This window comes from Hippichthys cyanospilos, chromosome 2, assembly GCF_059441005.1.
Source record: "Hippichthys cyanospilos isolate Australia breed blue-spotted pipefish chromosome 2, RoL_Hcya_1.0, whole genome shotgun sequence".
Lineage (NCBI taxonomy): Eukaryota > Metazoa > Chordata > Actinopteri > Syngnathiformes > Syngnathidae > Hippichthys > Hippichthys cyanospilos.
Window position 1 is genome coordinate 19,686,975 of NC_142370.1, and position 16,849 is coordinate 19,703,823.

General features: G+C 40.7%; 1 protein-coding gene across 6 annotated transcripts in view; it reads right to left on the minus strand.

Moving 5' to 3' along the window:
* Window positions 1-2,508: 2,508 nt before the first annotated feature.
* LOC148427750 (uncharacterized) overlaps window positions 2,509-16,849 on the minus strand; it is a 29,815-nt gene continuing 15,474 nt past the window's right edge. For 2 of the 6 annotated variants that reach the window (XM_088407562.1, XM_088407561.1), the window contains exons 7-16: window positions 12,597-13,119; window positions 12,315-12,474; window positions 12,097-12,213; window positions 11,859-11,996; window positions 11,534-11,684; window positions 10,802-11,411; window positions 10,528-10,681; window positions 10,353-10,442; window positions 9,800-9,995; window positions 2,509-8,363 (exon numbers count right to left, since the gene is read on the minus strand). In XM_088407562.1, coding sequence (XP_088263688.1) covers window positions 2,866-8,363; window positions 9,800-9,995; window positions 10,353-10,442; window positions 10,528-10,681; window positions 10,802-11,411; window positions 11,534-11,684; window positions 11,859-11,996; window positions 12,097-12,213; window positions 12,315-12,474; window positions 12,597-13,119 — 7,637 coding nt within the window. In that variant the 3' untranslated portion in view covers window positions 2,509-2,865. The remainder of the gene's footprint in view (window positions 8,364-9,799; window positions 9,996-10,352; window positions 10,443-10,527; window positions 10,682-10,801; window positions 11,412-11,533; window positions 11,685-11,858; window positions 11,997-12,096; window positions 12,214-12,314; window positions 12,475-12,596; window positions 13,120-16,849) is intronic. The other 4 variants (XM_088407565.1, XM_088407566.1, XM_088407564.1 and 1 more) reach the window with 4 other exon arrangements.

Below are 16,849 nucleotides of genomic sequence, written 5' to 3' on the forward strand. Positions count from 1 at the left end.
GCGTGGAAGGTGTGCATTTCAAAGTACATTTGTTACTGGAGTAATCAAATTCACTGAAAACGACCAACGGGAGCACTTTCAAAGCCATTCTGTCAATGGTCAAACTTCACAAATGTGGGTGATAAGGGACAACACTGGGACTTGTAGAAATATGACAGTGTTCAACGACGTCGAACAAATGTCAAAGTCGATCTTTTGGATGTCACAAAAGTGTTCCGTTCAATGTGGAACGCTCGCTCTATATGTCATGGTTCAGGTTTCCAGAGAAGTTGGATTTCTGCCTAATGACCCCAAATAGGAGCGGCACCAACACACCTTCAACACAGACTGAACATACCTGCACATAGAAATAGCAGCACCAACATATTTTCAACACAACACCGATACTCCCGGATTGTTAGAGTACTAAACAAACATGACAGCAATATGCCCGATTTGGGTTTGCTTGTAGAAAGCGCCCCCTGGTCGCAAGTTAAATGATTAGTTCAAACAACAGCAATATGCCTGATTTGGGTTTGCTAGTAGAAAGCGCCCCCTGGTGGCAAGTTAAATAGCAGTTCAAACTCAAAATCAATAATTGGATAGTGTCTTGATCTGTCTCCCATTGCTTATCCCCAAGTGGCTAGTTAAAAAAAAAAAAAAAAAAAAAAAAGTGGGTTTCCGGTACATAGCAGAAGTAAGGGCTTATATTTTAGATCAAGTTTGTGGCATACTACGAACAAAATATAGAACAGAATATGGAGCCCGAAGAATAAAGCAGATAAAATCCATTCCTTTTTATCAACGTTAAGGCGCCTTCATTTTGTCCTCTACTACCTCCTGCTGTCGACAAATTGGTAAATGCGCCCTAAGGTTGGCACTGTGAACGTCACATGACCAAACTCAGCAAGAGGTGAGTTGTCACTCTTATTCAACCTTATACTGCACAAAATACACTAACAGAGGCCCTGGACTGTTGATTAACATGAGCAAGAACTGCAACGCTAGCACATTTCCTGTCCTCAGTTCGTAAACGCTTACTGTCTTGTTATAAATCAGGTTTTGCAACGGTCCGACTTTTCTTAGAACGTGCAGCAAGCATCAAATCAAAAATAAATACGCTATTATTATTTGATTCCATTTGAACACGAAGTGTAGCGCATTCTAATGGGCGTAGGTTAAGAATTGACAAAGTCTACTTTTTTATCTGTTTTAAAGATCTTAACTTGATTGGAAGCGGGATTTGTTCTCCTCCCAAACAATCAACAAAAAGTGTCAGACCTGTGCTCTAAAAGAAATAACTATAAATTAATATTTGTCCACATACAAATGTTCAACTTAAGGCATCTTGTTTTGGGATCTCATCACAAACAAACAAAAAAAAACACATTTATTATTAATAAGTATTTGCCCCCCCCCCCCCCCCCCCCCCAAAATAATCGACATAAAGCGTCATACCCACTCTCAAAAAGAAATCATTATAAATAAATATTTAGGAAAATGTTCAACTTACGGTGTCCTCTTTTGCGATCATAGATATGTGATCTATGACGTGTTCACAAAATAAATCTTAAACCCAGGTAACGAGAGACGGCTCGTGACAAGTTGGGTGGAACCATTCTAGTATGGGAGAGAATCTGGCTTTTTACAATAATAAAAGTGAATAACCTATTCAACATGAATTTATATTTTCCTGAAACAACTCAACAATTCTTTTTCAAGGATTTTTGCCTGTTTGTTTTATTTCAAATCTCAAGTACCCCCATTTGAGAACCGTTGGTTTAAGGCGTTAGTAGCCATGTCAAGCAAAAGACTCAGGTGTGTTATAAGACCTCACACACGGTAGAACGCCTCAAACAGAAATATAAAAACGGTCATTCAATGAACCGGACAGCAATGACTATTCCGTGAGCACATTACTGGGTTATGTGGAAATATTTTAGATTTGATGACCCAAAATCAGAACAGTCGTGCGGCAACCGAGGTTGCAGGGGCCGTGGATATTTCATTACAATAGCACAAAAAGTGGACTGAGCAAAAAAACGGTTGGAAAATGGTTAAAATAGTCATGGGCGAGCACCAATGCCAAGTTGTGTACTCGTGTTCGCATTGGTACTCGTGTTCACAGTCAACAGTAGTATCGGCCTCTTTTTTGGAGCAGGTTCCGATCACCAACTAGAAGTTACAAATTACTCCTCAGGAGACACGGCACCCATGATTTCCTAAAACGAGGAGATAGAGACTCATCAATCAGATCGTTGTTCCAATTTTCCGCTTTGACGAGTTTTAAGTTTTAAGACTATACCGCAGGTGTTGATGAAAAATCATCCCTCTATTTTCAATCGACTCAGTAGGATTTTTGATGATCGGCAGCCCATGCCATGTGATTTTTGGGCAGAGGAGGCAGTGAATCAAACGAAAACCACTCAATGGAATCTTCATTTAATCCGGGACGCATGTTTTTAAAATGTAGGAGCAAGCGCTGGAATGTCTCGACTAAATGAATAAGTAATTCAAACACCAAACGGGTCAGCTTTTTACGTCTTTATTGTTGTAAAAGTCACAAACTAAAGCAACATATACGTCGATGATTGAACTATAAACGTCAAATATACATTATATACAACCAACACGTTTTCATCTTCAAGAAAATGGCCCACGAGCTGTCTTTACAAACCAATCATGTTACTCAACTTCACAACTGAGAAAAGCGGGATAAACATTGTTAACAGAAATACTTCACTTTGTAGTCCTCATAACGATTTTGCATTTAGGGTATGTCCAATGTTCATCGAATGACAGCATTACAATTTTTTTAAATGAGTCTGAACGTTAACCCATATTACAATTGCGCTCAAGTTTTTGGATGGGAATCGCAGGCTCCCCCTATTGGTCGCTTTTGTTACACATATTTCCCCCACTGTCAGGAGGAACTTTGTCTGCCTCGTGTCTTTGTCTTTCGTGACTATTTGAGCTAGCTCTCCTCCATATCCTGTTTGGGTGGCGGCCTATTTGCTTTTGTTTGATGCTGAACATGCCTGGATTGCTCAACGTATGATTTGGCGAGCATATGCGACTGTCGGTCGGAGTGGGCAGCAAGGCATTCCTAGGCTTTGGAGTTTTTATGTGTTGACTTTGTGGATTTTCCGATCTAATCACATGACCCCTTTGAGGATCACGGACGTCTGGGCACCTTTGTCTTGGGTTCCTACCTCGGCTATTTAATCCCTGTCTATTGTACTGCCTCGAGTCCCTCATGTCAGAAAATTTCACGCGATCGTTCATGGCAGGATCGATTGCCCTCGAGTCTAAAACTGGGCCCGTTTTTTTCTCGCTTCTTCGATTCCACATGGGGCCTTCAAAGTCTCTATCCCGCCCACCAGGCCCATATCCAAGCGTTGGGTTGTCAGGTGCCCGCCTCATATCCATTTTGTTATGAATAAACCTCATGTCGGAGTCTTCCATCCTAAATACAGGTTTGGATCCTTGGCCACCTAGTGTAGGACCTTTAGCGTCTAAATCTTCTCTTTCTCTTGCTCTAGTATGAAAATGTCTAGCATCTCCCAGTGGCCGATCAAAATACGGCGTTTCATTGTATCGAACAGCCACATCTCCGATTCCTTGTTGCTTGTGGTTGTCCTGCATCTCAATTTCTCTTTTGGTTTTGAATGAATGACTTTTATTCGGGGGCTCCTGTACAGCCCTCGGCCGTTCTATGCTCGGACCTCTTAGTCTTCGTGATCGGCTTTCAGCCTCGTGAACCTCTATGTTGTCTGATCCGAGCACTCCACTGGCTGTGACACCGCTAACACGGCCTTGCTGTCTGCAGCCCATGTCTTCAGATCCCCATCTTTGCTCAGCACCTCCTCTACCAGTCTCCCTCCAGTCATTTCCAGGTCCTATTCTATCAGGCCTAGCACGAAACATACCGACATTATCTTGGAAAGGCCATGGATCCCTACAGTCAGGATCACTTCTATCATCCTCGGGAACTCTCCTCGGCCTAGAAAACGGCCATGGTGGCTCATCTGATAGGTGCCCTCGCTCCCTAACCAGAGGGCCCCTCTGGACATAACATGGCCCCCCTGTATTACATTCAAAAACGTGTTCAGCATTCCCCTCTGGAATTGGCCGGGGATACCGGTTATATTTCAAGTGTACATCACGTCCATCCGAGCACTGTTTTTCAGCTTCTATGCCGCTACAATCTGGTTCTGGGTACCCGCAGTCAGTCTCTTGCCATTTGGACTGAAGACTATTTTCCAAGTCCCAATTCAATCCATCCCTTTGGTCTTCACTCTTATTTTGACACAATCTGTTCTGCTGCCCGTTTCCCGGTTCCATGAATGAAGGCCTATTTTCTCTCCAATTAGGACCTGCCCCTCTTGGATCTCTCTCAAAATTCATGTTTCTGAAGTCGGGGTTGTCTGGTACTTGTCTGTCAAACCCCAAGCCCTCAATGTTTGGATATATACTTTCACATATTGGCCTTCGAAAATCTTGACTATTTGGACCTTTCCTTTCAGGTTCTAACTCGGCTCTAAAATCTGGACCCCTCCAGTCGCACTCTGTGCTTATCATTTGGGGACATATTTTATGCGGGCCAGGTTGTCCAAAAGGATGGTCAGTGTCTCTCCTTTCTGTAAGAAGACTGCTGTACCTAATTTCCTGCCAATCTGGATGTCTGCGATCAGGCCCCGGGCACTCTATGTCCGGAACCAAATGCTGATCCCCTGGTCTGTTTAGATTTCTTGCTTCTACTGTTCTATATTCAATAAATGGCTGACATCTTCCGTTATCAGGCGCGAAGGGATCTCTTTCAGGTCCAGGTCCCCTCATATCTGGCCGTCTCCAGTCATGCAAGGCTTCATCTATATTCGGATTTCCTCTTTCTGACTGAGGGTCCCAAGCTAGTCTTCTAGTTCTGGGCCTACTAAAGCCTAACTCATCAGTGTGTTGGTCTCCCCAAGCATCAGGGGGCACTTGATCCGTGAGGGAGCTTCTTTTAAACCCGTGCTCCCACTGACTAGTGCCTTCTGCCCTCTTGAAACCTGGTCCGGCAAAATAAGGTAATCCTCTTTCTCCTCTATTGGGTTCCATTCCACCAAATTCTGCACATTCAGATTGGTTTCTGTCAACCTCAAGACAGTGGACCGATGATGGTCTTTTTTCATTGGTAGGCCCGGTGACGTGTGAGTCTGTAGGTCCTTCTACATTAACCCTCAGACATTCCATATCAGGATGTCTTTCATCAGGCCCTTGTGCTCTGACATCAAGTCCTACTGGGCCTTGCTGCACTCTACTGTTATGTGCAGGGCCCTCCCTGTGCAGTCCTCTTTCAAATGATCCTAAATGGTCTGAGACATCAGATTCTCTCACACTGTAGCCGTCGTGACTACCCTTAGAAGGTATAGTCTGACCGATGCCTAAAGAACGAACTTCTTCACTCTCAAGGGTATGCACAAACTTATCATCAAACTGTTCTTCCTTGAAACGGTGTGCAGTTCGATCGTCGTCTTGAATGGATGCCTCTTCTCTTTCCAAGAACTTTTCATCTGACAGAACAGGGGGTGCTGTAGACAGATATCTTTCGTCAGAATATGAGGATACATTTGACTTCAAACTACTATCTTCACTTGCACATTTATGATTCATGTCAACATCTCTTCCATGTTTCTGAAAATCATTCAACTGAGGTAAAGTATGACTTTTAACAATACCTTTAGTAGGACCTTTTACTGTCAAATCGGAAGTCTTGCCTTTATTTGGTGAAACCCCAATATTGATGAGACCTGGCTTGCTCTCTTGTTCTGACAAGGACATATTATCGTCCAAATTCAGTTCAGGAACTTCAGTATCTTGCTCTGGATCACTACCCAGCCTTGAACATTTTACAACAGGGCCCAATTCCGTTCCAACACCTGTACTGTGTTCCACAGCTGGATTTATAATTCCACCACCTTGAATCAGTATTTCTGATTGCTTTTGATCTAAATATTTCCTCCCACTCACTTTCATTGTCATATTTTGCCCTCCCGAATTAGAACCCTGCATATTAAGTGCTCTAAAAATAATATCAGCAACATTTGACGTACCTTCAACGTGTGGTGGTACGTTCAACAAAGTTGCTTGGCCCGCGGGAAGCTGGAAATCATTTCCTACTTTCACAGGCGGTGTCAGGTCGCTAATTTGTGTCTGGTAATCAATGATTTTATGAGGTTCAGCAGAAGGTTTATTTTCTACATCACTCGGTTCGGTTAGCTGTGGATCAGGATCGGGGCTCTCGGGGGAATCTCGAGTGGGGGGGTCGCTTTCTCTTAGAGGAATTGAGTTATCAAATTTATCTCCCAGATGTTCATTCTTCTGCAGAGGGAGAATTTTAACTGAGTTGTCAAGCACACTGTCCATGGCTTTTGAAAGTTCATTGGATTTTCGTTGTTGTGAAGTTTGAAGTTGTAAATTGGGCAAACAGTCGTGTGAAAAGTGTTTATCAGAGCTATCAGATTTTAAATTGCATTCATCGCTGGTATTGTTCATACCAAGTGGAGTGTATAAAGTGCTACTATATTCAAGTTGTCCAACATCTGGGTTCAACTGACATGTTAAAGGAAGATGCATTTGTTTCTCAGTGATATTTGGGGAAATCCTGAACTCTTTCTCTGTATGGGCTGTCAAATTATGTTCGCTAGGAGAGGACGTGGACCTCCTACGGTCATGGGAATGCCGCCGGGTACGATGCGATTTACGATGACGTGCGTGACGTTCAGAGTGGTTTCGAGAGCTATGCTTTGACCGGTCTCTTTCACTTTTTCGGTGTCTGTCCTTTTCTCTGTGTTTCTTGGAATGTGAGCCTGAACGCTGCTGGGATCTCCTTGAAGGACTTCTGCAGCGATCTCTTTCATGATGACTTCGCCTCTTTGGTGATGACCTACGCCTTCTGCTGTGATGTGAAATTGAAGATGTGTATTGTCTCGGTAAAGAGGAATCCTGAATCTCTGAAGTGGCTCCTTGAAATACATCTTCCTGGACTTCATTGAAAACATCATCCTCTGGATCATAAGGTTCATCAGAATCCTCAATCTCACCAGCAGATGGAGAGTTTTCATTTTCTCTCCTATAATCAGATACTTTAGATTGTTCTTTAACTGACGTTTGTGACTCACTACCGGGAGCACCCACAGTCTCTGCTAGACTGTTGTCCTCTTCTGGCTTTGAGTCTTTCCCTTCTGAAGGTCTAGACTCCGAATGAGTTATGCCACTCGCAAGGGATGAGACTTGACTGAGAAGCACAGACTTCAAGGGAGACTTCATGGAATCGGGAGCAGAAAATTGTGCCATGAACATACCTACTGCTTCTCTTTGTTGCCGAAGTGCCTCTTCCTGTTCCTTTAACTGTCGTTTTTGCTCTTCAATCTGTTTATTAAGTTCCTCAAGCATTCGTTGCTGCTCAGTCAGTGTAGCAGCTGAGACGACAATAGTACCTGTGGGAAGATTATGTGGAACTGAAGTTAAAGAAGAGATTTGGGGTGGATTTTTAGTAGATGATGGCGTTTCCGTTGTGGAAATTGGAAATGACGATGCTGATGATGGACAATTTGACATTTTAGTTTGATTCGGATTCTTTGCATCACATTTCACATCTTGGAAAATGGTCTCATCCTCTGGATCATAGGCCACATCATCTTCTACAACACATGGTGGTGGAGGGTCTGTCGAACTATTGGTTCCTATGCTCTGAGAGGAAACTGTTCCATATCCTATTGCTGAGCTATACTCTTCTTCTGGGTCATAGGGACGATCAAATGCACATTCCTCTTCTATATCTTTCACCTTAGATTTCTGTCCATACTGTTGAACAATTGGATCCATCATTGTGGCAGACACCTTCGCACTTGAGGCTGGCACCTTAGTAGTACTGCATTCCTCATTTGAGACCATGCCACTAGTTTGCTTATTTCTAAACAATGTAGACAAGATAGTTGGTAGTGGTGTAACACTGGAGTCTTTCATATTTCCGCCAGAGTTGTTACTGGAATTGGATTGGGTAGATGCAGCATGTTCTGCGGTAGTAACTGCTGAGTTTGATTTTAAAAGGGTCAAATGTGATGGTAGAAATTCTGCATTAGAAGAGAACTCAGATGGTGACCCAGGACAAGGCGGTGAAACAGGAGGGGTTGTCCTTGCAAGGGTTGCTGGATCATAGGGATGAGTGATATCCAATTTGTCAGAACCATAGAGGACTGGAGGTTTTGGAATCCACATAAGATCTGTAGAGATTGTTTTTGATGTATTTTCTTCTGATTCCTGAAGTATATTCCCGGAACGCTGCACTTTTTGGATGATTGCCAAACCAAGAAGAATATTGGGTCTGTTCTTTTCAAGTCCTGCAAAAAAAAAAAGAAAAAAAGAAAAATGATTCGTGTTTAACTTTTAGTTAGTGTTACACAATCCCATTTTCCGGCCCTCGATACAGACATTTGGGTGTGCAGGATGGGCTCCTGCTGATACTATGCCAATAGCATATTCTTTGAATACACTTAAAAAATAATTTTAGCTTTTTTTTTTCTTCTTGTGATTCAAAAGAACTACTTGGGGTTGTAAAACTAGAGTAATAATGCAAGAGCAAGACAAAAAGAACTAGGGCTGGAGTCAGGGCCACCTTTTTCAAATTCAATTCAGGTTAAGGTAAAAAGATCCGAGTCATAGTCCATTTAGTCCAAGCCAAGTCCAATTACACAATGCCCGGTCCAAGTACAGATGGGATCAAGAGTAAACATTATGACAGAAAAATATTATATTAATGACCACAAAATTAGAAAAGTTTCATTTTGCTTCATTAACCGTGTGTGCAGACAAGCACAGGGACTAAAGCATTTTACTGAAAATGTTTTATGTTCATGCGTTATGTTTGCTTTAGCTTATGAAATTACTACTTGCAGCTAACTTGTAACTTCACAGACGAAGGCACGCATACGAACCATAAATACGAAACTATGATGACGACAAATTGTTTTCCTCATCGGCTCTTCGTGATTCCCAGAGGACATATATTTTGGTTTCAAAACGGTTTATTTTACCAAAAGGAGAGTGATTTTGTCACATGCTGATGTTTACCAGTAAACTGAAATTTGCAGGAACACTTCAGCACTTTAAAATAAAACATCCCCACATTATCCGGCTGTTAGGGCAGCTTTATTTTGACGAGACAATAACGGTGCGTTTAACTGCGCAAGTATAACATTTTAGTTGTTTTGTAAACAGTGGACTTCATCGTGTTGATGGAATTACTTGGCAAGTCCAAGACAAGGCGAATCAGATGCCAAGGAGTTTAAGTGAAGACCAAGACCAAAAAAAAAAAAAACCCTTAAAGCTAAATGGGTGCATTATTTGTTGGTACTCGTCAATACTGATACCTGTATTTTAATACCATATAGGGGCCACTGCCAAAACTAGTTTTGGTATTGGACAGTGCAACTATTAAAAATAAATGAATAAATGCCAACAGAAGCTCAACAAATTAAGGCCAGAGCAGAGTATCAAACCTGAAATCTGAAAACTGTGAGGCAATGTGGTGAACACGATTTTTGAGAAATTTATGTTGAAGTGTGTGTTAAAGTCTACACGAGACACTTAAAGGGACAATGCGTAAGATTTAGACCACTTTTTTTTATTACGGACAGCAGGAGGTGCTGCATTTATTTGCAAGTTTTTTTAAATGTATAAATCATTTAATGTCTTCCTCTCACATTCCTTTCATTTATTCCTTACACATTATCCCTTTAATATAAAAAAAAAAAGAATGTGACGTATATTATCAGACCTGGTCCTCCCAGAGGTTGCAGTATGGATGGAATGGATTCCTTTGAACTAAGTGGTACAAGGTAGACATCCTTGATGAAACGACTGTTGTTGGAAACAACACCAAAGCGCCCTCTGCTGCTGAAGTATGAAAAGAGAGAGACGTATGCCACCTCCTCTTCTTCAGTAGCAGGATGAAAGCGTATCACGCTCAACTCCTATTAAATAAAGGACAAAATATATAATGTAAATAGTGCTGCAAAAGTCAAATGAATAAACACACCACTCCAAAAGCATTTGAAAAGTGATACCAACTCCTCTACATTTTTGATTAGACTGAAAACTATTTTTTAATGTTGCAAGAGATTTAGCATTGTTTATTGGTGTAATCATCAATTCGGTGGGACCCCTATGTGTTATGAAGGACGCATGTCACACACACTGAACAATAGCTTTGTTCACGTGAAAATTGATTTATTGAAGATGCAAAGACCCCCAAAAAACTGTTGATTTCATGCTTTCTCTTCCTTTTTTTAATATTCCACAGAATAAAAATGAAGGATTATGATACTTGCCTTTGTGATGTTGGTCTTGACCTTGGCGACATAGTCCCACACCGTTTGTGGCATGATTCGCCCACCAATTTCGATGGTATCGGGTAGTTCCTAAAGCCAAAAATTAGACGCTCATTACTTTTAGCTTAACATCAAGGATGGAGCAGATCCAACAAAACCTTTTCAAAACTGTTACCGATTTCAAAATTTCGGAAGGTCCTGAAACTAAATAGGCCTTTGTAACAAACTTTGATACAGCTAGCATGTTGAGGAAGCCTTTCCACAGTATGTCTTGCTTGGCCAAGAACTGTGACGTTTCCCCATTGGCCGGTGACTCGGAGATTACATTTCTGGAAAATATTTCACCAAAACAAACACGTACATCTTAGCCGTTTTTACCCAATTTCACATCACATACAAAATAATGTTCACATGTATATAAATGTATTACTGTACAATCCTACACATACCTTGCGGATGTGCCATATAGTCGGGGATCAACTAAAGAGGATGGCTTCATCAGGATAGGTTTTGGTAACGGTTTTGTTGGTGGCACTGGCAAGTTTGATACGGACAGTGAAGTCGAGCAATCATCTTCAAGGGGAGCGTAAGATGCTGATTGGCTCTTCAATGTATTCGTGGGACCTGACGTACTGCATAATAATGCACGTCCCCTGCTCGCTGCAGTGCGAGGGTCACGCCCAGTAATAGTTACTGTGGAGACTGTTGGAATCACAACTGGCGTGCATGTTCTTTTTGCTGTTGTGGTTTCAGAACCTGGGGATGCAGGGGAATCCATAACTGGGGAAACAGGTGATTCTAATGTAGGAGAGGCTGGAGAATCCATAATGGGAGAAGCAGGAGATTCAATCACAGGAAAGTCACTGGTGTCAATAATAAGACGGGAAGAAGTGTCGAAAATAGTTGATGAGGAATCAAAGTCAGGTGAGTCCGGTGAGTCAGGTGGCGCTCGTAGAGGAGAGTCATCTCCTATTGACTTTCTCCGCCGAGAAAAATACTTGTCACTTGAATCAGACACCTTATTTTTCTTGTTTGGTGGTTCATCCTCCCCTAATTGTCCTTTGAAGAAAACAAAAAGAAACCCAACAACAAACACAATTGTAACTAATGTAAGCAAGAACGGAGGGCAGAACTTACAATGTACAAATACTATGCTTTAGTGCGAGGTTTGCTCAATTCACCTGTGCATATCTTGCATTTTAGGTCAAATAAGTGAGCCTTGTGTTCTGAGGTAGTGTCCTTCAGCATACAGGTCAGAACATCTGGCACTGCACTCCTCCTACTTGGCTCACTTGTTCTGTTCCGAGGAGTGGGAGTGCAAAGACTTCTCTTCTATTTGGAGAGAAAAAAGTACATCAACTTCAACATGATGAGTAACCTACATTACACAAATGTCATTAAAATCCTAGCTTAAAGACAAGTACAGATAAACTAATAGGAACAGAACATGAGGTAGCCATTATGATGGCAAAACGTCATCTCCATTCAAATAAGATGAACGCTCACATTGCCCAGGGGTCTTTTATCAGATTTGTTGATGTTTAAACAGGAAAGATCAACCTTCACGGCTTCTGGTTTAGGGATGTTTAGACAGGATAGATCAACCTTCACAGCTTCAGGTGTTTTGACAGCTCCATCTTTAACCTGAAAATAACCATGACGTCATTAATCCCAAAGGGAAACTACTGGGAGCTCAATTTACGACGCGTGTCTTATTTCCATTGGCAGCAGACTTTGGGTTTACCTCTAATGCATTCTTTATGTTTTGGTCTGGGGCCTTGGTTGCCTGCATGTCCTTTTGGCTCATCCTGACTAGTCTGAAAGGACTGATGTCTCCTCGCACAACTCGATACAACAGGCCCTAGAGAATAAGGATTTGATATTACGCTGCGTGCAGTATCCATCAATTTAAATGAAAGCTTTACAAAGACAACAAACGAGCATTTGAAACTTTGTGCACACCTTATTTTTTGGATCTTTAAGGTTGAACATAATTGTTCTGTATTTGTTCATGTATTTGCTGTCTGTATTTCGAAATATGTCGAACATCTCCATTTCAATATTTGCAACAAGTTTTGCAGCATCACTGTCAGTCATGGCCAGGTCTTCACAGTCACAAACCCTTCACAAAAAGCAAGTTAGTCAACATATAATCCACTTCCATTCAAGCCAATCGAGATGAGTGCTGACACTGTCATGAGAGACATACATTATTTCAAATGAGAAATTCTACTTCAACCTTACCTCTTAGACAAGATGCTTGTGAGAGAACGCTGGATGCTCTGTCTGACCTGGTTATTTGGCTGAGAAGGTCTGGAGGAGGGAGCACTGGGTGCAGGTGGCACAGGCAGATTTCGGGTCTCGTTTAGCGGAGTTGGGATTGAAGGTTTCTGGCATGAGGCTACCATGTGGCTTGATGAGGGCTGGGATCCAGATTGCTTCTTCGGGATTATGTATGTCGGCAAAGGAATCTTGACAGCCTCTGTTTCATTGCGTTCAGATCCTAATGCGGTTGTTGATTGTGAGGCCGGACATGGAGTAGATTTAGACCTTATGGGAGCTACAGAGGATTCCGCTTCTTCATTTGTTCCATCTAAAGTGGGATCTTTTGTCAACTCCACAGCGTTGGCGTGAGAGTTACTCTGCGGTTCAACAGGTTCCATACGTTGAGGCATACGTTGAGGTGTTGGACACACATCTGTAGAGAGGCCCTTTGAATAATTTTGGAGGGAAGTTTCAGTCTCTTTTTGTTTACATTCCTGTGAAGCTGTAGGGGGTGAAAAATAAGGTGTGAAGATTATTGTCTGATGACTTCAGTGACATATGCGCCTTTTCCATTAGCCCAACAGCCCCACACCCACTCTCTCCCCTTGACCATGCACCACAGACAAAGCATAGTTGCCTTTGCATTTCTATTTCCATTTCCATTCCATGAGGTGTCAATGGTACGTGACTCAGGCGCTGTTTTGGCGGCCATCATAAAAAAACGACCTTTCTCAAGATGCTGCAACATGCAAAATACTGTACAGCTACTTTCCAAGTTTCTTTTCCCACAACACCGGTTTCTAATGATTAGCTCACCAGCAAGCTCTGCAAAATCTTGAAAATGGTACTCATCATTTGAATTAGATGTGTTTGAGCGAGAAGGATGAAAACATGCAGGATACTGGCCCTCTTGGATTGAAGTTTAACAGCTATGGTGTAGACTAGGGCGTCACGATTATGTCCAAAATAATAATTACGATCATTTTGGTCAATATTTAAATTACAATTATTAATCACAATTATTCATCATGTTTGGTCAAACGTCTATTTTTTGCCCTTTTTTTAAACAAGCAGTGTATAAACAAGGCTTCATTGCTTGATACTTACAAATGATAATAATAAACTAAGATAAATAAATAAAAATAATGATCAAAACATTTACCCAAGACATGGCAAAATACCTGGCACACAGGCAACACAGCTAACTGACTTGCAGAGTACAAACCAATGAAAAAATAATCCTACTTAGAACGAAGCACATTATCTACTTTTAAGCAAATTTGAATCAATTTGCAGTCTAAATGTCATTTTCGGTCATTTCAAACCAAATTGATTTCAGTTTTTTTCTTTCTAAATGGGTCTCAATTGACAGCTAGCATTGTTTATATTAGAAATCAGGTGAGAAACTCAACGCCATTTCACACAGGTAAATAATATATTAGGGTGATAAAGCAGATGCTTCTGTCATGGAAACATGTGGGAAACATTGCCCCCCTGGTGGTAGGGTGACTAAGTGCTTAATTTGACATGTAGGATTAGGGTGAAATCAGGTTTTTTAAATGTTAATATCACCGAGGCTCATCTTAAGTGTGGCAGCCAATATTGTGATCACGATTAACTTTCAAATAATTGTGCAGCCTTAGTGTAGCCTATACCATAGAACTTTACAAGTGGTGGAACATGTTGCAGACAGCGGAACCAAGGTGATCACGATTAACTTTCAAATAATTGTGCAGCCTTAGTGTAGCCTATAACTTAGAACTTTACAAGTGGTGGAACATGTTGCAGACAGCGGAATCAAGGTACGCTATACCATCGCACTTTATAAAGAAACTGGCTGGCATGTGGTGCATTGACATCGAGAGGAACAAAGTCTTGTAGCTTTTGCAAACTCATGTGACTTGTGAATGCCACGTAGCTGCGAAGATTAATGCAACAGTTCACTCTGCTAATCAATGGAATTTGACTGTCATGGACCTGCTGATTGTGTCAGCATTTTAAGTGGCTTTTCCCTACCCTGGGTCCCAATTGTTGAAGCTGTGAACCTCCTCGCTCTAATGCAGTTTTCCCTCACTCTCTCAAGCATGTGAATTAAATGCGCTAACCAAGAACAAATGATCCATAATAAACCCAACTTTACCATTTCTACAGAATAAAATACAAAATAATGCGTGCAAACTCCAAATTATTACACAAGTATATAGTACACACACAAATATATAGTACACACATACATGTAAATGAATAAAAGTACTGTCTATAAATGTAGTAAATAATGTTATAATTGTGTTTTTCATATCGTGTTTGTCGAAACTGAGTGAGAAATATTAATATTTTTCATTTGAGCAAGTTTTTCACAAAATACTTTGGTTTTGCAGTTTCTTGTGAAATGACAATGTATATTGTTTTACATTTTCTTATGATACAGATGCACTTCCTTTTTGTTTCATAATATTTTATACTGTGTTTGCGTTCTATTGATGAGCTTTTCTTTTTCTTTGCATTGTTTAAACTGTTTGCAATGTGTTTGTTTATGTTAAATACATTTAGTCATTGCATTGTGGTGATAGTCGTTAAAGGTACACTGAGTACGATTTGGACTGTTTTTCGTTAAAAAGGAATCAAATAAATGATTATAAATTTCAAAAACCTGCAAATAAATGTGTTCTAAATGACCAACGATATGTTTTAAAAATAATAATAGGTCTAGTTCTCATAAAATTCTATTTCACGGGGAGTGGCACTTGGTCAGAAGCTGCCCTGTTTGTTGTAGCTACGAACAATGGTAAATGCAGCACCTCCTGCGCATATCAAAGGTGTCATAGGGACATTTTTTAAAAGTTAAATTTACCATTCATGGGATCAAAAACTCACATGCTCTTTGATTTTGAAGCCTTCTTCTGCCCCTGAATTTTCCCTCCCAATAATGTTTCCTAAATCACTACAACTCAAGAAGCCCAATGCATAAAAACCAATCAGCATACAAAAAGTCTAACATTATGCGTTCTGTATGGTTGATTGGACATTAGTGATGTGAATCTAATTTTTATTCTCTAACAGAGAATAAAAATTACTGTATGACTGTAATAATTTGCTCGTAATTATTTTGTCTTTTTACATACCCAGTAATAAGACTGCAAATTGAGAATCTGGATCAAGATGATATGCCAGTAAGCACAACAGTGTAAACTGCTTAGCCGTCAAACAAACACTCAATAGCTTTTTAAAGCCAAACTTGAGCTAGCACACTGAGGTTCTTAGACAATTCAGAGCTAATTGAGGCACAATATCCAAAGTCTAAAATCTAAACAGAGTTTGTTCAGAAATGCAAGTTATACAATGCTACCTAATCACTTAATGTTTATTGTAAAACGGTCGATTTGTAAATTGAAAATTCATGAATATTTTAGCATTAAAAACACTACTGCTTAAAGACCTTCCAAACCACGGACGTTGAACTGTCTTCAAAGGCCAACATACACGATTAAAATAATTAGGATCGTTATCAAACTTCTGCAGGAATTGTTGTTGATCTGATGGTTTTAATTAGTTGTGCTGTGAAAAAAAGATCTAAAACACGCAGATGCCAACCCTCGAGTGCCGGAGTTTGACACCTGTGTTCCAATCTGCGGATAGTACTGTTGTGCACATCTAATGTCACCTAAGAGTGCAAGTCATAATTTTGGCCACTAGAGGGTAACCAAATTACACTACATTACAGGGGTCGCCAACCTTTCTGAAACTGAGGGCTACTTCTTTGGTACTGAGTACAGTACTACGAAGGGCTACCAGTTAAAGTTAAGACTCCGATCATGTTAATGATTTTTCACAATAATTAAGTAACAGCTGTAGTGAATATGTAAATCAAGTGTAATATATAATGTAAATGTAATACATGTACAATTGTTTGTAAAATTCATAGAAAATCACCAATGTTCTGTCTCTTGTAAGCTATTTGAAGAACAGGCCTACTGGCTACTCATGTGATGTTTGGGGGCTACCTGGTGCCCGTGTGTATTACGTTGTTGACCCCTGCACTACAATATTGTCACTTAAAGCAAATGAAGCACTGTGGCTCTAAACAACAGACACTACATCATTTTATTGAAACTATACCCGAAATGAGATAAGGCAAAATCAAGTTTCATATGCCAAAACCATGCAAGTTATGGAAAAAAAAATTCAATTAAGTGAAAAAATGATGTATGCATTCAGAATATGTGCATGTGTGC